Source organism: Sorex araneus, chromosome 6, assembly GCF_027595985.1.
Source record: "Sorex araneus isolate mSorAra2 chromosome 6, mSorAra2.pri, whole genome shotgun sequence".
NCBI classification, from domain to species: domain Eukaryota; kingdom Metazoa; phylum Chordata; class Mammalia; order Eulipotyphla; family Soricidae; genus Sorex; species Sorex araneus.
The window spans coordinates 164,369,737-164,391,987 of NC_073307.1; the positions used below are offsets into that span (position 1 = coordinate 164,369,737).

At 64.6% G+C, this 22,251-nt stretch overlaps 2 protein-coding genes across 3 annotated transcripts; both read left to right on the forward strand.

Annotated features, from left to right (window-relative positions):
• The first annotated feature begins 2,381 nt into the window (after positions 1-2,381).
• TSGA10IP (testis specific 10 interacting protein) lies at positions 2,382-9,362 on the forward strand. Its single transcript, XM_055143826.1, has 7 exons — positions 2,382-2,432; positions 3,847-4,324; positions 4,422-4,569; positions 5,869-6,039; positions 8,427-8,526; positions 8,608-8,732; positions 9,257-9,362. Exons 1-7 carry the CDS (start codon positions 2,382-2,384, stop codon positions 9,360-9,362), a joined length of 1,179 nt encoding a protein of 392 aa, XP_054999801.1.
• A 657-nt stretch (positions 9,363-10,019) lies between these two features.
• SART1 (spliceosome associated factor 1, recruiter of U4/U6.U5 tri-snRNP) lies at positions 10,020-19,155 on the forward strand. 2 transcript variants are annotated; one of them, XM_055143188.1, is made up of 19 exons: positions 10,020-10,412; positions 11,513-11,570; positions 11,736-11,791; positions 11,973-12,099; positions 12,169-12,274; positions 12,372-12,449; positions 12,535-12,634; positions 12,723-13,072; positions 13,227-13,351; positions 13,447-13,580; positions 13,658-13,791; positions 16,902-17,072; positions 17,147-17,257; positions 17,954-18,041; positions 18,263-18,353; positions 18,438-18,573; positions 18,692-18,781; positions 18,880-19,001; positions 19,084-19,155. In XM_055143188.1, exons 1-19 carry the CDS (start codon positions 10,079-10,081, stop codon positions 19,100-19,102), a joined length of 2,430 nt encoding a protein of 809 aa, XP_054999163.1. In that variant the 5' UTR covers positions 10,020-10,078; the 3' UTR covers positions 19,103-19,155. The 2 variants fall into 2 exon arrangements, with proteins under 2 accessions (XP_054999163.1, XP_054999164.1); XM_055143189.1 differs by lacking the exon at positions 10,020-10,412 and adding an exon at positions 10,758-11,050.
• The last annotated feature ends 3,096 nt before the right edge of the window (positions 19,156-22,251 follow it).

Consider the following 22,251-nt stretch of genomic DNA (forward strand, 5'->3'; position numbering starts at 1 on the left):
CCCCTCACCTAGAGAAGCCTCCCTTGGAGCAGACAGGGTGGGAGCGAGGCAGCGAGGCCGCAGGGCACAAGCCCGGACGGGAGAGATGGGCCAGTGGATCCTCGGAGGGCAGAGCTGGGAACCCGGCCAGCTGTGGGGCCGCTGCGAGGGGCCACCCGGACAGGGGACAGAGGTGGCATCAGCGGGACCGTGGGAGGGGTGTGAGCATGGCTGAGGAAGCTGAGGAAGGGTTCAAGGGAGAACGGGGGGTGGGGTGGGATGGAGAGGGGAAGCCACGTAGACAAGTGAAGCCAGATGGGGGTGGGACACAGTAGCGGGAGTCAGAGCAGCACCCGCACACTCGTGCTGACGGTGCTGCATCAGGGCGAGGTGCTGTGGACAGCAGGGAGGGCGTTCGCCTTGTGGGTTTGGTTTTTGTTTTCTTTTTGGGTCACAGCCAGCGATGCACAGGGGTTACTCCTGGCTCATGCACTCAGGAATTACCCCTGGCGGTGCTCGGGGGACCATATGGGATGCTGGGAATCGAACCCAGGTCAGCCGCATGCAAGGCAAACGCCCTACCCACTGTGCTATCCTTCCAGGCTTCTCTAGGTGATGGGTCCCACATGTGCGGCAGTTTGAACCCCTCGGCATTCCACAGGGTCCCCTGAGCACCACCAGGACTAATTCCTGAGTGCAGAGCCGGGAGTAACCCCTGTGCATCGCTGGGTGTGGCCAAGAGAAATAAAAAGGAAGGGGAGGGAAGGGGAGGGAAGTGGGGGTTTAACAGCTGCTGGAGCTGTGCCACTAGTCAAGCTCTGATGAAGAGATGGGGGGCCAGGGGGGCTCCCAGTGCTCCTTAGTCTTAGGTGACACTCAACAGAATTGGAAGAGGAAGTGCTGGGGAAACAGTACAGGCAAAAGCAGCAGGAGCCGGAGCAACAGGACAGCGGGAGGCCCTTGCCTGGCATGTGGCCAACCCGGGTTCGACCTCTGGTGCCACATAAGGTCCCCCCAAGCCCCTCCAGGAGCGATCCCTGAGCACAGAGCCAGAAGTAAGCCCTGAGCACTGCGGGGTGTGGCCCCAAACCAAACCCCCCCCACAAATAAAAGACACAGCGGGTGGGCAGGGCCATGGGGATGAACAGTTGAGGGGACAATGGTCACGTGATGCCGAGCAGGTGGTGGTGAGGATGGGCGTTCACTCCGAAAAACGGGATTCGTGGGGGGCTGACTGACTCGGTCCTGGGGTTCACTCCCCCCGGCTGCTGAGGAGGCAGAAGTGGGGCCAGGGGCTGGGGGAGCCTCTGCAGGGACCCAGGGCGTATACTCCTGGCTAGGGGGAGGGAGGGGGTGCAGGGGGGCATGGAGGGAGCCTCCGCAAGGCTGTGTGGCCGAGCCACGTGGCGGAACACGAGACTGACTTTCAACTCCTCCACTTGGGTGTGAGTCGAGTCTGGCCTTGGCGGGGTCCCCGGGCGCTGAAACAGGGAACTGGGCCCCGCAGGGAGACGGTGGTGCCCTTGGAGGCCGCAGAGCAGCAGGAGCTCCTTTGGGGGGGTCGAGGCTCCCCGGTCACCCCATCCTGCCGTCCCCCGTGCACGAGGACGTGGCCGGGGCCTGTCCACGGATCGGGTCTCCAGGGGGCGGGGGTCCTGCACCTCGAGAATGGAGCAGCGGCGCCACCTTCCCGAGTGCAGGGGCAGGGAGAGAGGCCGCGGGCTCCGGGCTCGGACTCGACTGGGCCTGTGCTGTTCCTCGGGTCCACCTCCAGGGCCCCCCACAGCTGCACCTTTCCCTGGACTTGCCCTGGGGGCCCCTGCTTGCGGGCACTTCCCCTGCTCTGAGTGTGACCCGCCTGAGTTGCCTCCCTGTGACAGCGTGGGGAGGGAGGAGGGGGAGGCACGGGCACGGAGCGGCCCTCCCGGTGACCCCAGCACCCAGGTTTGATGGGCAAAGCCGGGCTCTGCAGGCGGGAGCGCACAGGTGATCTAGCACAGTCCTGCGGGGGGGGGGGTTGGGTGACCGCCCCACGAGGCCGCAAGATGGCGGGGTCACCAGGGAGGGCCAGGCTTGTCTTTCTCTTCCCCTGCGGTGTGGCCCCCGTGAGACCCGGGCTCCTGGGGGAGCCTCGGGGACAGGAGTGGGCTCCGGATCCTTCCTCAACTCTTCTCCCTGAACTGCTCTCTCCTCCATGGTGGGGGGGGCCACTCCACCTGGGCCCCCGCTTCCATCAGGGCTGGGACTCGGTTGCCATAGAGATGGGCTGGGTGCTGGGGTTCCAAGGTGGGCAGCCGGGGAGGGGCGAGACACACAGTATGTTAGACTCACACCAACAGCGGGTCAAGGTACCACCCAGGAGGCCGGCGCCCGACGCTCGCGCACAGCAGCGGTCCCCAGGGATGACCAGGGGGCTGCTCAAGCTCCTGTCCAACATCCTGCAGTATGAACAGGTGAGGGCGCCCCTCGGGGGCGCTGCCAACTGCCCCGAGGCAGGCCGGCCGGCCAGCGGGGCCCAGACACACCTGGAGATGCTAAGTGGCCCATGGTCAAGGCCTGGGAGAGCCGGAGAGCAGGGCCAGGGCAAAGGGAAGGGGGAGCGGGTGACGGGGCCTGGGAGAGGGGGAGTGGGGTGGACAGACCGTGCTCCTCCGCCCGCGGCTGTCCCTGACCCAGAAGCCGGAGTGCAGAGGTGACACGGTGATGGGGCCGTTGGCGAGACTCCCCCTGCCAAATGACTGTCCTGTCTGAGCCTCTGGGTGAGCAAGATGATGTGTGTCCGAGGGGTCCCCTCCAGAGCCGCGCGGGCCCCTCAGCCCAGACGCTGAGGGCCTGGCCAGTGAGCCTCCCGTTTGCTTCTGCCATCTCATGAAGGTTATTTGAAATCACTGTCACTGTCCTCCCATTGCTCCTCGATTTGCTCGAGCGGGCACCAGTAACGTCTCCATAGTGAGACTTGTTACTGTTTTTGGCATATCGAATACGCCACGGGGAGCTTGCCAGGCTCTGCCGTGCGGGTGGGATACTCTTGGTAGCTTGTCGGGGTCTCTGAGAAGGACGGACGAATCAAACTCGGGTCTATCCGGGCAAATGCCCTACCTGCTGTGCTATCGCTCCAGCCCGCCATTTGAAATAACCTAGAGATTTTTATTTGCTTGGATTTTTTTTTTTCATTAAGCCACTGTGATTTACGAAGTTTTTCACAGTTTTCTCCTAGTTGCATTTTAGGCATCTGAGGTTCCAGCCCCAATCCCACCACCGGCACCCCTGTTCCTTCCCACCCCCAGGAGATCTGTACGTAAAACATTTTTAGGGGCTGGAAGGATAGTGCAGCAGGTAGGGGGTTTGCTTTGCACGTAGCTGACCTGGGTTCGACCCCCGGTATTCCAGATGGTCCCCTGGGTCCTGCCAGGAGTAATTTCTGAGCACAGAGCCAGGAGTAACCCCTGAGCATCACTGAATGTGGCCCCCCATATGTCCCTGCACCCTGTATGGTCCCTTGAACCCCACAGTGGATATGGCCCCCCCGAAAAATACCAAGAAAGGGAGACAGGACCTGGGAGGTGTCTGGGGAGGGGGCAGGAGGCCGAGTGACTCACTGGGCATCCTCTCCTGTCCTCACCTAGGGGGGTCCGGGGTGCCGCGATGTCACGCACGGCGGCCCACAGTCGAGGTCGCGGAGTCTGGGCCAGGCGCCGAGGGAGCGGAAGTGCAGGGGCCACCACAGGAAAGGTCACAGCCGTGCCAAGGCCGAGTAAGCGGCGGGCCGGGCCGGGAGGGGTGCGGGCGGGCAGCCCAGGCCCCTGACTCCTCTTCCTCCTCAGCGTCTGCCCCGCCGCGCCCCGGAAGCCCTCCTTCCCCTTCCAGTGGGCCTGGGAGAGCCGGACTTGGCTGCCGCCCGGCTCCTCACCCCCCGAGGGCCTCCACGTCCCGCCTGTGCCCCTCGAGACGCCCGAGCGCCCGCCCAAGCAGAAGACCACCATGCCCAAGCTCCCGGAGCCCCCCGCCGACGGCTGGAGGTCCAAGATGCCCAGCGCGGAGAGGAAAGCCGCCACTGCGGGCCCAGCCCAGAGCCAGGGGCTGCAGCCGCCCAGGAAGGCCTGGCTCGGCCGGGAGTCGGACGCCGGCCCCAGGGAGCTGCCCCGGCTCCCCAGGAGGGGACCCGCCGTGGAGGAGGAGGGACAGGAGGCAGAGGCCCGGGAAGAGGCTGAGAGTGAGGGGGAGAGGCCCCCCAGCGCCGGCCGCCTCCACGGCCCGCAGCAGAGGAAGGCCAAGGCCAGGGAGGTGGACAGACTCTGGCACCTGGAGAAGCCGCACAGGCAGCGACAGCGAGACTCGACCCGCGGTGAGCGCCGGCCCAGCGGCCCGTCAGCGGGACAGCGGGACAGCGGGAGGAGGGAGAGCCGGGCGTGGGAGCCCCTAACGTGGCCCGCTGCGAACAGGCGCCGAGAAGCAATCCCGGAAGGCCCTGCAGGCGCTCCTCAACGCCTCCAAGAGGACGGGCAAGGGCCAGACGTGGGGAGACAGAGAGACCTCCCTGTACCTCAGCGTCCCCAACCGAACCTTCCACAAACGGCAGGAGGCCACCAGGTAAGGCGGGAGGAGGCAGGGGGAGCCCAGGGCTAGGGAAGGAGTCAGTTCCCTAGGACGTACTTAGTGTGTTCCCCCTCGGGTTCATTCTCCCATGTCTCCACTCCCCAGTTCTTCCTGTCATTTCGTTATCCACCTATCCATCCTTCCACCTACTGACCCATCCACCTGCTCATCCACCCACCCACCCATCCATCCACCCACCCACCTATCCACCCACCTACCCACCCATCCATCCACCCACCCATCCATCCACCCACCTACCCACCCATCCATCCATCCACCTACTAATCCACCTACCCATCCATCCATTTATTCATCCATCTATCCATCCATTTATACACCCACCACCCATCCATCCACCTATGCTTCAGTCACCCACCTACCCTTCCATTTATCCATTCCCCTAACCATCCACCCTTCATTCATCTATCTACCCGTCACCCATTGATTCATCCATTCACCATCCATCCACCCATCCATTTAAATGCCTGCCCACCTATCATTGATTCATTCACCTTTTTTTTTTTTTGCTTTTTGGGCCACACCCGGTGTTGCACAGGGGTCACTCCTGGCTCTGCACTCAGGAACTACCCCTGGCGGTGCTCGGGGGACCATATGGGATGCTGGGAATCAAACCCGGGTCAGCCGCATGCAAGGCAAATGCCCTACTCACTGTGCTATCACTCCAGCCCCTTCACCTATCTATTCATTTATTCACCCACCACCGCCCTCTGTCTATCCACCCTCACATCCATTCATCATCCTATTCATCAGTATACCTCCCACCCATCTCCTTGCCTCCCCATCCATCCCTCTACCCATGTCTACTCACCCACCCATGAATCCATCCATCAACCTTCCCAGCCACGCACCTGTCCATCATCCACTCTCCCACGCATCATCAACTCACCTGCCCATCCATCCACCCCCCCCCACCCGTGATCCACACACCTGCTCTGTGTCACACTAAAGCATTACGCTAGCTCCGAGCACACGGGGGTTATAAAGCAAGATCTGCCTTCCTTCCTGCAGAAGAGCTGCACCGTCATGGGAAGTCAGCATGCCCGTGAGCTACAGGCACGCTCTGTGCTCTGGCCTGGGCTGGGGTCACTCTCACGGGGGCGGGGGGGGGGCACTTCATTGGCTGGCAGAGGGGGGTCCTTCATCCTGTCAGACTTCCTTCACAAACCCCAATCTCCAGGCCCTTGCCTCTCAAGCTCCAGCCAACCCCTCCTCCTGCAAGCGTCCGGACTCCCTTCCAGCCTGACCCGGGACCCTGCCGGCATCTCCCTCCAGAAACCTCCTGCGGACGCGGGAACAGCAGCAGCAGCAGGAGCGGCAGGAGGAGGAGCAGCGGCGGGCCCGGGAGCTGCGGGTGCAGCAGCAGGTGGCCCGGTGCCTGGCGGCCTACACCCCCAGGGCCAGCCGCGGCTGCGTGCCCGCTGTGCAGAAGCTGGAGGAACTGAGGTAGCGACAGCGGGGGCTGCACTGCTGTGAGACCCGGTCATCCCTTGCCGCGGGCGAGCTTCTGGCCCCGGGGGGCAGCTCTTGGCACCTCTTGACAGAGGAAGGACAGAGTGCCAGGGCGAGGAGGGTGGCTCTGCACTGCCCACTGAGAGTGACAGACCCCAACATAGTAATGCTCAAATGAAAATGAGAAGACTTGGGGCCAGAGCGATAGCACAGTGGGTAGGGCGTTTGCCTCGAATGTGGCCGACCCGGGTTCGAATCCCAGCATCCCATATGGTCCCCCGAGCACCGCCAGGAGTAATTCCTGAGTGCATGAGCCAGGAGTAACCCCTGTGCATTGCCGGGTGTGACCCAAAAACCAAAAAAAAAAAATGAGAAGACTTGGGGCCAGAGCGATAGTACAGCGGGTAGGGCATTTGCCTTGCATGCGGCCAACCCGGGTTCAATCCCTGGCAACCCATATAGTCCCCAAGCACCGCCAGGAGTAACTCCTGAGTACAGAGCCAGGAGTAACCCCTGAGCATCGCTGGTTGTGACCTAAAAAGCAAAAAAAAAAAAAAAAATGAGAAGACATCTATAAAGACAAGAGGGGCTGGAGCCATAAGCCAGTGGGCAGGGCGTCTGCCTTGCACACGGACAACCCAAGTTTGATCCCTGGCATCCCGTAGGGTCCCCCAAGCACTGCCAGGAGTAATTCCTGAGTGCAGAGCCAGGACTAACCCCTGAGCATCAAAAGGTGTGACCAAAAAGCAAACAAACAAAAAACAAAACAGATAATAGCAACAATCTCCACAGCAGCTACCAAATAATGCGGGGCATGGTTTGGTGACAGTGCTCCAGTGACATGGTGCTCCTTCCTTGCAAGTGTGAGGCGGCAAGTTTGAGCCCTACAGACACCAAGCCTCATGCTTTGCAGGTGGGACCCCAGTGGTACAAGAGCATGCAATTGCTGGAGTGAACACAACTAAAGTTATGCCAGCATTTGGGTTAGGGGGTCCTCTCCCCCTGCCTCAGCCAGTGAGCATCGTGGCCAGAATGTGCCAGGGGGCCACCCAGTGTGGTGCCCATCACGTGCGCAAGCTCAGAAACTGGCACGTGCATAATCTTGTTCATGCCAACAGCAGCAAGGGTGAACGATGCCCAATGTGGAGAGAAAGTACGGGGCTCAAGGCACTTGCCTTGCACGTGGCCAACTTGGGTTCAACCCCTGGCACCACTTACGGTCCCCGGACCACAGAGCCGGGAACAGCTCCTGAGCACTACTAGATGTGGATCAAGAAAAGCAACCAAGGGGCTGGAGTCACAGCACAGCGGGTAGGGCGTTTGCCTTGCATGCAGCCAACCCGGGTTCGATTCCCAGCATCCCATATGGTCCCCTGAGCACCGCCAGGGGTGATTCCTGAGTACATGAGCCAGGAGTGACCCCTGTGCATTGCTGGGTGTGACCCAAAAGGCAAAAAAAAAAAAAAGAAAAAGAAAAAGAAAAGCAACAGATAAAAAATAACGCATAAAAATATTCGCTGTGCGGGCTGGATCGATAGCACAGCGGGTAGGGCGTTTGCCTTGCACGCGGCCAACCCGGGTTCAAATCCCAGCATCCCATATGGTCCCCTGAGCATGGCCAGGGGTAATTCCTGAGTGCAGAGCCAGGAGTAACCCCTGTGCATCGCCAGGTGTGACCCAAAAAGCAAAAAAAAAAAAAAAAATTCGCTGTGCATCCTCACGCTTGCTTCTGGGAGTTCAAGGCCAAGCGTGCTTGCCACGCAAAGTCCAATATGGCTCAAACTCATTTTATCGTAGCACTGACGAGGAACGATGATCCCCGAAGATGCTCAGTAAAGCGGCATCGTTTGAGGACCAGTATTCATGGAAAGTCTCAGTGAGGACCGAGAAAGTCAGCCGATTCTCCCCTGTGTCCAGGACCCCCTGGCGCCAGCGGCCAGGATGAGCCCGGCTCTTGGGGTTCTCCTAGTCTCTGCAGCTGGTCCCCCACGCACCCACTTCTGAGATGCATGCGAGCTGGGTCCTGTGGCCAGGACGTAGCGTCCCCCAGGGGGCCAGGTGCTTCGAGCGTGTTCTCACTTGCACCCAGCTCGTTCGCTGCTGTCCTGTCCTCTCCCAAGCCCCGACCCAGAGAATGCTGGCAAACAGCTCCTGTCCCCTGCCAGCCACCTCCACTTCCTCTCTGGAGGCAGAGGCCATGGAAGTAGCCACCAGGGTCCCCTGTGGGGAAAAGGTGTGACCTAGAGCAGCCGACTGGGGCCCTTGTCAGCGTCAGACAGGGTGAAAGGGGCTCAGGGGAATCCAGGGCAGATGGGTCCAAGTGGCTTGTGGGGGCCGGGGCAGTGCTGTGTGCGGGCTCAGCTGGCCCCTGTCACCTGCAGGAGCCAGGAGCGACAGCGCCTCACAGAGTACCAGGCGGAGCTGTATGACATTCGCCAAAGGGTGCAGGCCCGGCCCTACCTGTTCCAGCAGGCCATGCAGGTGAGGGCAGCCTGGAGTCCCCCAAGGGGGGCCTCGGGGCAGCTGTCCGCCGGCCCGTGCAGGAACCCGCTTTCTCCGCAGGCCAACGCCCGCCTCAGCGTCAACCGGCGCTTCTCCCGGGTGCTGTCGGCTCTGGGGCTGGATGAGAAGCTGCTGCTGGCAGATGCGGACAAGAGGGACGTGGAGGACACAGCCAGGAACCCCAGGTGAGCCCTACTGCAAGGGGCTCCCCATCTCCCACCACGACCACCATTGTCCCTGGAGGGGTCTCTCAATTGCCACAACCCCCCCCTCCCACATGCACACACACTCCCAGGCTGAGAACTTCACTGGGAGCCTCAACAGATCCATGAGGGGTCTAACCCCAGTCCTGTCCTATGCACCCCAGTAGCCGGCCGCAACATGGGGAACAGTAGGGCACCCTGGAGATTCAAGTGGGTAGGGCATTGTCCAGCGCCAAAGACATGACTGAGCCTAAGGTGGGGACACACACACCCTGCGGGCCATCTGACCTGCACACACAAGTCCCACCATGTGCTGGGGCCACACCAGCCTCCCCATGGCATAAAGGAGACTGAGGCTCGGTTAGGGGATGTCCCCTGCCCAGCCAGACAGGAGCCCATGGCAAAAGTGACCATGGCCTTCAAGCAAAAAAAAAAAAAAAAAAAAAAAAGTGACCATGGCCTTCTCCCCTCCTGAGCCGGGGCCTCTCAGTGTCTTTGTCTTGAAGGCGCCGCAGGTCAGAAAAGGTGAAATCGGAACGTTCTTCTCGGACAGCCAAAAAGACAGAAGCCACCAGCAGACACTCGGCCCTAAGTCCAGAGTCCAGCCCTTGAGATAAATATTAAAGACTTTATGGAAAATACAGTCAGCTATTCCTGGGAAGGGGACGGCGATGGTGCCAGCAGGCTCGGCCCTGGCCAAGCTCCCGCGGCGGTCACGGGTCACAGCCCCGTGCAGCCTCTGCTCAGGGCCAGCTCGGCTCCCCCACACATGCCCAGCACAGAAACGCAAGCTCAGATGGGCCAGACTGGCCTCTGCCTTTCAGGGTGGGACGCAGCGGGGTGGGGGGCGGGTGACTCCCAGCCCCCCAACATCACACCCCGGCGGGAGACTGGCGCACGGCCGAGCGCTGTGCAGGGGGGTGCGCGCCGTTAACTCGGCGATCCAGCCTCCAGCTCCCCCAAAGGGAAAATCGTGGCGGGGTCGGCGAACTGCAGGGCGTCGGACACACACTGGCTCCGGGGCTCAGGGCCCGGGATGCGCCCCAACACCCGGCGGCCTCCAGCGATGCTGGTCTACAGCGCAGGAACCGCGTCCTGCGGGCGCGCGCCCCGGGAGCGCCTGCGCACTCGGACGCCGCCGCCGCGCCTGCGCAGGGCGGCCGGCCCCGTCTTCCCGTGAGCCTCCGGGGCCGGCTCCCCGGGAAACGACGGAAGCGGCCGCTCTCGGCTTCCGGCAACACGACCCCGGCTGCCCCGCGACCCGGAAGTGTTCCCATTTTGCGTCGTCGGGGCTCGGCGGCGGCCGGGCTCGGGGTAGACGTGCCACCATGGGGTCGTCCAAGAAGCACCGCGGGGAGAAAGAGGCCACCGGGACGACGGCGGCGGCCAGCACCGGGAGCGCCGCCGAGCCGCCGCCGCGGCACCGGGAGCACAAAAAGCACAAGCACCGGAGCGGCGGCGGCGGCGGCGGCAGCAGCAGCGGCGGCGGCGGCGGCGGCGAGCGGCGGAAGCGCAGTCGGGAGCGCGGGGCCGAGCGCGGCGGCGGGCGGCGCGGGGCCGACGTGGACACCCGCGGCAGCGCGCACGGCCGGGAGCGCGGCCAGCCCGAGCCCTCGGAGCGCCGCGTGAAGCGGGAGAAGCGCGATGACGGCTACGAGGCTGGTAAGGGGCGGGGCCCCGCGCCCCTGCCGCCGGGTGGCCCGGGGGGGGGGGGTGGTGGGTGGGTGGAGTCACGTAGGTGCAGAAGCACAGCAAAGCCCCCAGGTCGCAGGGTCGATGGGACCCAGGTATACAAAGGCCCCGTTGGCTCTGCGAAGAAACTCGAACCCGGGGCTGGAGAGTTGGCACAGGATTTGCGTGCGGCCCTGGGTCCGATCCCTCTGAGCGCCGCCAGGGGTCACTCTCGGGCACTTCCGGGTGCGCTCCCCCTCGGCCCCCCCCCATACACACACCTGCACACGCAGGTGAAAGCGATCTGAGCTCTGGGGTGGGGGGGGGGCGCGTACGAAGCTTCGGGTTGGATCCTGGCGCCAGGAAAGAGATGCGGACTTGGACTTGGCCTCGGGGGCAGTCGGGGGCAGGGACTCGGTCCTGCCGCCGCTTTCCAAGCCCCGGGGAACTGATGCAGAGCCGAGGGCCCGTGCCGGGGAGGCGGACCCAGGTTTCCGAGGCCCCGGGAACCGAGCGGACCTCGGGGTGGGCAGGGGACGTAGAGTTGAGGATGCCTGCTTGGATCAGGGTCTCTCACTGGGGGTGTCGTCCAGAGAGTTGGAGGCATTCGGAAGAGAAGCAGGCTTGGGGCGAGCAGTGTGGGGGGTGGTGGAGGGGGGCTGGCACGTTGGAAGCTCCTGGCGAAATGTGGTTTGGGGTCGGCTAGATCAGGTCTGGCCATCAGGCTTGAGAGTGGAGGTCAGGCCAGAGAAACGCCCCAATGTGAGGACAGGCACCCCCGGGGGCCCCAAGACCCCCTGTGTGAGGGCAGGCATCCCCCGGGGCTTGGGGACTGGAAGGCAGGAGAGGGGTGACTCCTGCGTGCTGGGCTCTGTGTGAGGTTAGGAGCGGGAGCCGCCAGCAGCGCCCACCTGCAGGTACTGCTGCCCGCCCCCCGCGGGTGGGGATGGAGGCGCCATGGCATGGGGGTGTCCCTGAGCCATCACGGGGTGGCTGGTGGGGTGCAGAAGGCCGATGTGGGGAGGTGGCAGGGCCGGGCCGGGGCTGCAGACGGGGGCGCAGGTCTCAGCTCTGCTTCTGTCTCTGCCCAGCCGCCAGCTCCAAGACCAGCTCCGGGGATGCCTCGTCCCTCAGCATCGAGGAGACCAAGTAAGGCCCCTCCTGCCGCGGCCTGTGGGAAGTGTTGGGATGGGGGGGACCCTGGAGGGCTCAGCAGGTGGGGTGGCTCCGTGTGTGGGAGCACGGCCCCCGCCCAGCGTGTGTTGGGCGCCCCGCTCCTGTGGGTCCCCCTCACCCTGTCTCTCTCGCCCTCAGTAAACTCCGGGCCAAGCTGGGGCTGAAACCCCTGGAGGTCAATGCCGTGAAGAAGGGTGAGTGGGGGCCCGGTGCGGGGGCGGTCGGGGGGAGGTCACCGTAGCTGGTATACGCGGTTCCCAGACCTGCGGGAAGGAGACACGGGGGCCTCACCGTGCCGGGCGGGGGTGTCCCACGGCTCATCCACCCCCGGGCCGGGAGGGCCGAGGTGCGTGGCTCACGGCTCACCCTTTCCAGAGGCGGGCACCAAGGATGAGCCCGTGGCGGCCGAGCTCATCAACCCGATGGCCTTGCGGCAGCGCGAGGAGCTGCGGGAGAAGCTGGCGGCGGCCAAGGAGAAGCGCCTGCTGAACCAGAAGCTGGGGTGAGCCCCGGCCCGGGCGGGGGGCGGTGGGCGCCCCGGCTCCTGGCACCTCACTCTCCCCGTCCCCAGGAAGATAAAGACTCTGGGCGAGGATGACCCCTGGCTGGACGACACGGCCGCCTGGATCGAGCGGAGCCGGCAGCTGCAGAAGGAGAAGGACTTGGCCGAGAAGCGGGTGAGGGCCCGGGGCGGGGGAGGCCGGGCGGCGCCTGGGGGCCCCCTCCCTGCTCCCTGAGGCCAGAGGCCACCCCCTCCTCCTCCCCGCGCCCCAGGCCAAGCTGCTGGAGGAGATGGACCAAGAGTTCGGCGTCAGCACCCTGGTGGAGGAGGAGTTCGAGCAGCGGCGGCAGGTGAGGCCTTGCTCTGTGGGGTGGGGGCGGGGGGGTTGCTCGGCCCCCGGCTGGACAGCCCCTCTGACCCGCCTCCCTCCCCCAGGACCTGTACAGTGCCCGGGACCTGCAGGGGCTCACGGTGGAGCACGCCATCGACTCCTTCCGAGAAGGGGAGACGCTTATCCTCACGCTCAAGGACAAAGGTGGGGCGCGGCGCGGCGGGGGCGGTGGGGGGAGGTGCGGTCGGAGTGGGGGCGGGCGCTGTGACACGGGGACCTTGGGCTGCCCCAGGCGTGCTGCAGGAGGAGGAGGACGTGCTGGTGAACGTGAACCTGGTGGACAAGGAGCGCGCCGAGAAGAACGTAGAGCTGCGGAAGAAGAAGCCCGACTACCTGCCCTACGCCGAGGACGAGAGCGTGGACGACCTGGCGCAGCAGAAGCCGCGCTCCATCCTGGCCAAGTACGACGAGGAGCTGGAGGGCGAGCGGCCGCAGTCCTTCCGGCTGGAGCAGGGCGGCCTGGCCGACGGGGGCCGGGAGCGGGAGCTGGAGGAGATCCGGGCCAGGCTGCGGCTGCAGGCCCAGTCCCTGTGCACCGTGGGGCCACGGATCGCCTCCGAGTACCTCACGCCCGAGGAGATGGTGAGCCGCGGGCGGGGCGTGCGTCCGTGCCGGGGGTTGGGGGCTGTGAGGAGCCACTGCTCGGTGGCTGGGAGCAGGATCCGCTGTCCCCCGGCCTTCCCGTGGGGGTGGCGTGCCCTAGTGCCCGGCCACCCGTCCCGCTGCCTCCCCGCAGGTGACCTTCAAAAAGACGAAGCGGAGGGTGAAGAAGATCCGCAAGAAGGAGAAGGAGGTGATTATGCGCGCCGACGACTTGCTGCCTCTCGGGGACCAGTCGCAGGACGGGGACTTCGGCTCCAGGTGGCCTTGACCCCGGGGGCGCGTGGGGGTGCAGCGGGGGCCCGGGAGAGGCCGGCCAAGGGGCCGAGGCTCATTGGAGGGGCCTGTCCCCACAGGGCGCGGGGCCGGGGCCGGCGCCGAGTGCCTGAGGCGGGCGAGGACCTCCAGGAGGAGGAGGAGAAGGAGCCCGTGGTGCCGCTGCCCCAGTCGGACGACACGCGGGTGGAGAACATGGACATCAGCGACGAGGGTGAGGGGCCGCCCACGGAGGGGGGTGGCCGGGTCCAGGTGGGCGGGGGGCCTGAGCCGTGTGCTCCCGTCCCCCAGAGGACGCGGCTGTGCCGGTCCCTGCATCCCCCGAGGCCCTGGAGGAGGATGAGGCAGAGCTGGAGCTGCAGAAGCAGCTGGAGAAGGGGCGGCGGCTGCGCCAGCTGCAGCAGCTGCGGGACAGCGGGGAGAAGGTGAGCCTCAGGCGGCGTCCTGTGCCGGGCTGCGGGTGGGCGGGCGGCAGTTCCCGGGACCTGGGAGTGCGGCACGGGCAGCTGGCACCCTGGCGAGCCAGGCTCAGCCGGGGCTCGGGACACAGGCCTAGTCGCCCTGGCCAGGCGCGCAGGGCCGGCCTCGAGGGCACCGGGTCTGAGGCGGAGGGGTCAGAACTTCCTGTGGTTCAGTGGGTAGGGAGTTTGCCTTGCACGCGGCCGACCCGGGTTCGATTCCCAACATCCAGTATGGTCCCCTGAGCACCGCCAGGAGTAATTCCTGAGTGCAGAGCCAGGAGTGACTCTTGTGAATCGCCAGGTGTGACCCAAAAAGCAATAAATAAATAAATGAATGAATAAACAAACAAATAAAAAAGAACTTTCTGTGGTTGAGGCCTCCCAGGAGCACCCAGTCTGGAAGGCTCTACTATCTCCCACTTCACAGATGAGCAAACTGAGGCACAGGGCTGTTAGGCAAGTTGCCCATGGTTCCGTGACTGGTGAGTGGCAGGGCTGGGGTTCGAAGACTTTAACCCCAGAGGCCACACGTCTCCCACACCCCCCATCTGGGGACAGGGGGCGTCCAGAGGGGACGTGGGAAGAGGCGGCGAGTGAGGTGGTGGGAGCAGCAGGCGCGTGGGGTGTCGCACCACCCCCTAGGGGCGGGCTGGGGGCAGCAGCGAGGTGAGTCGGGTTGACGAGGGGCCACCCGAAGGTGCAAGCGGCCGCCTGAGACGGGCTGCAGACTCTTCCGGCAGGAACCTGAGGCTCGGGCCGAGCTCGGCCATGTGGCTTGTGTTCTCTGCGGGGGTAGCGGGAGCAGACCCAGGTGACGTGTCCGTGGCTGGCCACGTTCCAGTAACACTTTATTTACAAGCACAGGCGGTGGCCAGAGTTGAGGAGCATAAGAGAAATGGGCAGCAGGGGCCGGAGAGATGGTTCAGTGGGCGCTTGCCTTGCACTTGGCCGACCTGGGTTCAATCCCGGCATCCCGTATGGTCCCCCAGGCCCACCAGGCGTGATCCCTAAGTGCAGAAATAAGCCCTGAGCACTGCTGGGTGTGGTGCAAAATCCACGTAAAAATAAACAGGAAACGGACAGCAGTGGACGGGGTAAGAGGGAGTTTTCCATTTCAGAGAACAATGCTAACGTTTACCATCCCGGCCTGGCGCCGTAGCTCAGCGGGCAGGGCGCTTGTGTCGCAGATGGCTGGCCTGGGTTTGGTCCCGGCGCCCCGTAGAGCAGGCCCCCGAGCAGCGCCAGGAGTGATCCCTGAGCGCGGAGCCAGGGGTTGCCTGAGCACCGCCGGCACCTCAGGCCCAGCACCTTCCTGCACCGCCTCACGGGGCTGGGAGGCAGCACTGTGGGAGCCCCAGCCTCCACCCCCAGCACCCCCTTGGAGTACCCCCAAGCACCCAGAAACTGACCCAAGCCTGGTTCCTACAGCCAGGTGGGCTGCATCTGCCAGGTCACACCTGGACGTGCTCGGGGCTCATGGCCGGCAGTTTGGGGGGACCGTGTGCCCTGTGGGGTGTGTGGGATGGAGCCCGGTTGGCTGCCCGCAAGGCCCGTGCCCTCCCCGCACTCCTGTGGCGAGTCCCCTGGGCTCTGGCGCGGCAGCCCTGCTGGAGCAGTGGGTTGGGGGCCCGGCTGGGGGCTACAGGGATTCGTGCTTGAGCCTGTTGGAGTGGGGGGTCTCGGTGCTCCCCGCTTGCCCCAGGGGTGCCCATGTAGCGGACTGCTGCCTGCCGACTGTCTTCCTGAGGCGCGGAGTCAGGGTGGGGCAGGACATGGTTCCGACTGACCGTCCCTGCGCCCCAATTCCCGTTCCAAACCCTGGTGCCGACCAGGAGGCCCCTCGGGGAACTAATGCATCTCTTTTTTTTGCCACACCCGACAGTGCTCGGGCGCTACTCCCAGCTCTGTGCTCAGGGATCAGGCTTGGTGGTGCTCGGGGGACCATGTGGGGTGTCGGGTCGGGAACTGAGCCCGGGTTGGCTGTATGCAAGGCAAATGCCCTCCCCGCCGTGCTGTCCCCAGCCGTGAACTGACACTTGAGTTCTGAGGGGGACGGGCCAGCTGGGCTTGCGGGGGACCTTGGGCCATCCTCCATGGCACATGGGAATGGGCAGGCTGGTGGTCTTGGCCAAGGATGAGCAGAGGGGCCAGGGTCAGTTCAGGGACCCCAGGAAGACCCGGAGGCGGGTGGATAGGCGGTCCTGGTGGGCACAGGGCTGGCGTGACGATGTGATTGTTAGGGGCAGAGGGACAGTGGGCTTGTCGCGAGGTCCCACGGGAGCAGAGAAGCCTCAGCCCTAAGCGTGCACGAACCTCGAGAGCAGTTTAGCTGGGAGTCAGGACGCGTGTTTTGGGCGTTGGGGGAGGGGGAGTTGCTCTTTGTGCTTGAGTGACACTTTGAGGTGCTCAGGGGCTATCCTGGGTGTCCATTCCGGAGAACAAAATTGGGTGGGCGGGGCCCAGAGTACAGCAGGGAGGGCACTCGCCTCGCACGCATCCACCCTGGGTTCAATCCCTGGCACCCTGTGTGGTCCCCTGAGCCCCCCGGGGAGTGATCCCTGAGCACCGCCAGGTGTTGCCCCAAAACCAGGACAAAAGGCAGTGGCGCGGCAGGAGGCGGGCGAGCCCCGGGCCACGCTCCAAGGGCTGAGAGGCATGACGGTGCCGTTGGGTGACAGTCCCCAGCCCAGCTGGGACCTCGAGGGAGGGTGCCCCGCCAGCAGACGGACTGCTTGGGGCATTCGGAAGATGGTGTCTGGGGTGGGTTGGCGAGACAGCGCAGTGGGTGGGCATGCCACTGCCCGGGGTGGGCCCCGGCCCCCCACCCTTCCCGCGTGCCAGCGTATGCAGTCGCCTGGGGTTCTGGGCTGGGAAGGGGCGGCCGGTTTCTGCCTGGCAGGAGGGAGGCAGGGGTGGGGGGGTGTGGAGGTGCCCGCGGGGTCCTCAGGGCGGGCAGGAGGCCGTGTGGGGGTGGGGCGTTGGCGCGGGCTGCGGGGGTGCAGGGGGCCCGTCCCCCGTGCCGGCGGCACCACCCCAGAACTCTCGGCTCTGCCCACAGCCGCTCCCTCCCCCAGGTGGTGGAGATCGTGAGGCAGCTGGAGGCGCGGCAGCGCTGGGAGGACGAGGACGACCCCGAGCGCAAGGGCACCATCGTGTTCAACGCCACGTCCGAGTTCTGCCGCACGCTGGGCGAGATCCCCACCTACGGGCTGGCCGGCAACCGCGAGGAGCAGGAGGAGCTCATGGTGGGCCGCGCGGCGGGGGGGCTCGGGTGGGCCCCCACCCCGCCCTGCTCCCGGCTGACCCCCTGTGCTCCCAGGACTTCGAGCGGGATGAGGAGCGCTCGGCCAACGCGGGGTCCGAGTCGGACGGGGAGGAGAACCTGGGCTGGAGCACCGTGAACCTGGACGAGGAGAAGCAGCAGCAGGATGTGAGGGCCACCCGCCCCTGCTCCTCTCCCCACTGCCCTGCCTCGCCTCCCCGCTCCCCTGCTCCCACCCCACTCCCCTGCCTCCCCTCCCCACTCCTCTGCCTCCCCTCTCCACCCTCTTCCTCTCCCCTCCCCACTCCCTTCCTCTCCCCTGCCTCCCCTCCGCACTCCCTCCCTCTCCCCTCCCCACTCCCTGCCTCCCCTCCCCACTTCCCTGCCTCCTGCCCCACTCCCTGCCTCCCCTCCCCACTCCTCTGCTTCCCCTCCCCAGTCCCCTGCCTCTCCTGCCTCCTTTCCCCCTCCCCTCCTCTCCCCTCCCCACTCCTCTGCCTCCCCTCCCCACTCCCCTGCCTCTCCTGCCTCCCTTCCCCCTCCCCTCCTCTCCCCTCTCTCCTTCCTTTCCCCTGCCTCCCCTCTTCAATCCTCTGCCTCCCGCCCCACTCCCCTGCCTTCCTGCCCCACTCTCCTTCCTCTCCCCTACCCACTCCCCTGCCTCCCTTCCTCCCTGCCTCTCCTACTTCCCCTCTCCACCCCCTTCCTCTCCCCTGCCTCCCCTCCCCACTCTCTTCCTCTCCCCTTCCCACTCCCTGCTTCCCCTCCCCACTCCCTTCTCCCCCTCCCCACTCCCTTCTCCCCTCCCCACTCCCCTGCCTCCCCTCCCCCCAGCCTCACCACCCCACCACATGTCGCCCCCAGTTCTCCGCCTCCTCCACCACCATTTTGGACGAGGAGCCCATAGTGAACCGCGGGCTGGCGGCCGCCCTGCTCCTGTGTCAGAACAAAGGTCAGTGCAGAGGCCGGAGCCCGTTGCCCGGGTTTGCCGGTTTGGGTTACGTCACTCCCAGGAAGCTTTACTCAGCTCCCAGAGGGGTGGGAGGCAGGTGGTGGTCCTGACACCCACCTCGGGGGTCCCGGCTCTGCTCCCGGCTACACCCCTGTCGGCCCGTGTGTCTGGGGTCTTGGCCAGCTGAGGGGAGGTGCCCGAGGCTCACGGCCTGTCCTCAGGGCTGCTGGAGACGACGGTGCAGAAGGTGGCCCGGGTGAAGGCCCCCAACAAGTCCCTGCCGTCCGCGGTGTACTGCATCGAGGACAAGATGTGAGTCGGGGGCCCGTCAGGGTGGGCCGGGGGCCCAGGGTGGGGGGCGAGGGGCGTCCACCTGACCGCCTGGTGCCACTCCAGGGCCATCGACGACAAGTACAGCCGGCGGGAGGAGTACCGCGGCTTCACGCAGGACTTCAAGGAGAAGGATGGCTACAAGCCCGACGTGAAGATCGAGTACGTGGACGAGACAGGCCGGAAGCTCACCCCCAAGGAGGTGAGTGGGCGTGGCCCCGTCGCCTCACCTCTTCCTGCCACCCCATGCCCATGTGCTCCCGAGCCCCTCGGGCAGCCCATCTCAGCCCCTCCTGGTCCCCACCCGTCCCCTGTCCCAGGCCTTCCGGCAGCTGTCCCACCGCTTCCATGGGAAGGGCTCCGGCAAGATGAAGACGGAGCGACGGATGAAGAAGCTGGACGAGGAGGCGGTGAGTGGGCCGGGGGCTGACAGCCCGTCCTGGGGGCTGACGGCCCATCCTGGGGGCTGACGGCCTGACCCACGGCACTGACTTGGCCTGTCCCGCAGCTCCTGAAGAAGATGAGCTCCAGCGACACGCCCCTGGGCACGGTGGCCCTGCTGCAGGAGAAGCAGAAGGCCCAGAAGACGCCGTACATCGTGCTCAGCGGCAGCGGCAAGAGCATGAACGCGTGAGTGGCCCTGCGGGCGGCCAGGGGAGGCGTGCTGGGGGGGGTCCACCCGCTGTAGGCTCACCCCCTCTTCTCTCTGCAGGAACACCATCACCAAGTGACGCCGCACCCTCGCCTGCACCCCCCATATGAAATAAAGCCTCTTCGTATTTTTCTCGCTGGTCGTGGTGCAGCTCTCAGGGTTAGACGGAGGCGGGCAGGCGGCCGGGCCTGAGCGACTGGCCTCTGGTGGCGCAGCCAGCTGGGGCCGCCCCAGCCTCGCCTCCCTCCCTCGGGCCTTTCCTGTGGGAAGGGGGTGTTCGGGGTGGTGTCCCCGATGGCCCCCTCCCAGCCCTGCGTCCGTGGGAGAGGAAGAGCCGTCAGGAGACTGGTCTCTGTCTGGTGACAGCAGGAGGGTGGGGAGGGGGGGTCAGAGCAATAGGACAGCAGGGAGGGCGTTTGCCTTACACGTGGCTGCCTGGGTTTGATCCCCGACATCCCATACGGTCCCCTGAGCGCCGCCAGGAAGAATTCCTGCGTGCAGAGCCAGGAGTAACCCCTGAACATCCATGGGTGTGACCCAGAAAGACCCTCCTCCCAAAGAAAAGGGCAGCTCTGAGGCATATTTCAGGCCCTGGGAAGGGCTGGGCCAGGGTCAAGGGACTCTGCCGAGCCCCTCCCACACACTCCAGCCGGTTTCACGGGGAGGATGAGCTTGTGGGGCTCCAGCAGCTGCCTCTCACCCACGTGCACAGGTCCCCTGCGGCCCCGGGACCTCCCCAGCCACCACCACTGCTGCACGGCTCCCGGCTGCATGCAAAGGCGCCGGCAAGGTCGGGCCACACTGGCAAGCAACAGGGGAGACTGGTGTCGGCCCCAACTTGCTTGACCCCAGCCTGCCGTGGCTGGAAGACAAACCCCAGTGAGCGCTGTGGCCTGACGTGAGGCCGACAGCCCCGGGCCACGCCACGACGGGTTGGGAGCTAGGACAGGGCTGGTTTGAGCCCCAGTGTCACACTGGGCTCCCCGGACCCTGCAAGGAGTGACCCCTGAACGCCTGTGTGTGTGCCCCAGCCCCTCTGTACACACACACACACACACACACACACACACACACACACACACACACACACACACACACACTGGGAGTGACACTGGGATGGATGTGGGTGTAGGGTGCTTCCGGCCTCATCTCATAAACGCGTGGCTGCGTGGGTCCCTCAAGCGCCATGCCAGTGTCACGCCCCCCAGAAAGCTATGGAAGAGTGGGCTTTAAAAAGTCAGAGGGAAAAAAAGAAATAAAAAATTAGAAAAAAAAGGTCGGAGGGAGGGAGGGAGGGACTGAAGTGGTAGCACAGCAGGTAGGGCATTTTTGCCTTACACGCAGCCAAACCCGGGTTCGATTCCCAGCATCCCATATGGTCCCCCGAGCACTACCAGGAATAATTCCTGAGTGCAAAGCCAGGAGTAAAAAGGTTGGGGGGGCTTGAGTTCTTGGCTGTCTGCCACCCAAAGGAGTGGGGCCCACCCTCCCCCTTTCCCCCCCGGGAGCCAGTTGGCTGTGGAGAGCACTGCCCAGAGAGCCGAGTTGTCCCCTGCAGAGGGAAACTGCCCAGCTGCTCTTCCCGCCAGTCCTTGGGGGCCGGGTGCTCTGAGCCCCTCCTGCCCGCCCCACCCAGCTGCCACCCTCCCTGGGGCCCCTCCTGACGCCTGCAGCCCGGCCTGGACTCCCTCCCTGGGCCGTGGGTCCCGAGGCCTCCCCTGGGGCACGGCACTCCTCTGCCCACTGGGGGCTCCTGCTGGCACCCTCCGCCCAGGGCCTGGCCCAGCCTGTCTCCCCCTGTGCCTGTCTCGGGGGGGGATGTGATGGGGCCCCCCAAACAGATGCCGCTGCTGCTGCTCCTCTGCCCCCAGCCCCCCATGGGCCAACGGCGGGGCCTGCTCTAGAGCCAGGACGCCCCACGCCTGCTGGTTTTGTGATTGCTGGGGGCCCCACTCAGTGATGCTCAGGGGTCACTCCCTAATGCACGCAGGGGCCACTGGCAGTGCTCAGGGGACCATATGGGGTGCCAGGGATCCTGGGCAGCCGTGTGCCCTCCAGACGCCCTGCCCACACCTGTGTTTGATCTGGCCGAGAGAAGCTTCTTCCAGGCTGGGCCTGGCTACATGTCACACTCCTCAGTGTCTTTCCCCAGAAACGTGAGGTTCCAGTTTGAGGAAGATTCCACACACTGAGGTGGGCACCCAGGGAATTCGGGGCGCTGAACGCAAGGCAGGGCTGACCTTTTATTATTATTATATATATATTTTGCTTTTTGGCTCACACCTGGCTATGCTCGGGTTACTCCTGGCGGTGTTCAGGGGACCATATGGGATGCTGAACCCATCCTCGCCTCCTGTGGGAAGGGGGTGTTGGGGGCGATGCTCCTGATGACCCCCACCCAGCCCTGCGTCTGTGGGAGAGGAAGAGCCGCCAGGAGACTTGTCCCTGTCTGGTGACAGCAGGAGGGCAGGTGTGTGTGTGGGGGGGGGGGGGCAGAATGCTATTGCAGCAGATAAGGCCTTGCCTGCAGCCGGCTTGGGTTCGATTCCCGCACCAATGTGGTCCCCCAGGCCCCTTGAGGAGTGGTCCCTGAGCACGGCCAGTAGTTGTAGTGGGATTGCTTGGAGCACATAGACAAGAGACTAGAGACCAGCGTGGGACAATGAACTTTGTATGACCTGCACTGGGGGCTTGGGAGAGTCCTGTGCAGAGGGCCTCTTGAAAGAGGGGCCTTGAAGGTAAAACCTACCAGCAAGATAAGCAGGACACATCCTGCACGTACATACTCCTCGTGCTCTAAGTAACCTTGGGAATAATCTGACTTGGTATTTTTTAGTGAGAGCATCCTGAGACAAACACAAAATATGTCTGTTTGATGTGTAGCTCATGAGAACATCTTTCGACTTGGCTGCGTGCCTCGGTGAAAGTATGATAAGAATATAAAAACTGCTTGCTTGAGAATAAACCTTGCCTTCAGCCTCGATAGCTGCTGGTCAATGCTTCATCTCTGAGTCGGTGGTCTTCATGACGGAGCTGGACTCCGGCAAGTAGTAAGCCTGACTTCTGCCCGGTGTGACCCCGAACCAAAACATAAAGATTCCTTTTGGGAGTCCCAGAGACAGTGCAGGCATTAAAGCAGCTGCCTTGGATGTGTTCGACATGGGTTCGATCCCCTGGCACCCCACGTGGCCCCCTGAGCATACCAGGCATGGCCCACTGCCACCAAAG

What these genes read in the sequence shown, in the direction of transcription:
- SART1 (XM_055143188.1), top strand. Translation starts at nt 10,079, where the DNA reads ATGGGGTCGTCCAAGAAGCACCGCGGGGAGAAAGAGGCCACCGGGACG. An exon ending in AGGACTTGGCCGAGAAGCGG is followed by an intron (nt 12,275 to 12,371) that starts GTGAGGGCCCGG and finishes CCCGCGCCCCAG; the next exon opens with GCCAAGCTGCTGGAGGAGAT. An exon ending in GGAAGCTCACCCCCAAGGAG is followed by an intron (nt 18,574 to 18,691) that starts GTGAGTGGGCGT and finishes CCCCTGTCCCAG; the next exon opens with GCCTTCCGGCAGCTGTCCCA.
- TSGA10IP (XM_055143826.1), top strand. Translation starts at nt 2,382, where the DNA reads ATGACCAGGGGGCTGCTCAAGCTCCTGTCCAACATCCTGCAGTATGAA. An exon ending in ACAGCGAGACTCGACCCGCG is followed by an intron (nt 4,325 to 4,421) that starts GTGAGCGCCGGC and finishes CGCTGCGAACAG; the next exon opens with GCGCCGAGAAGCAATCCCGG. An exon ending in TGTTCCAGCAGGCCATGCAG is followed by an intron (nt 8,527 to 8,607) that starts GTGAGGGCAGCC and finishes CTTTCTCCGCAG; the next exon opens with GCCAACGCCCGCCTCAGCGT.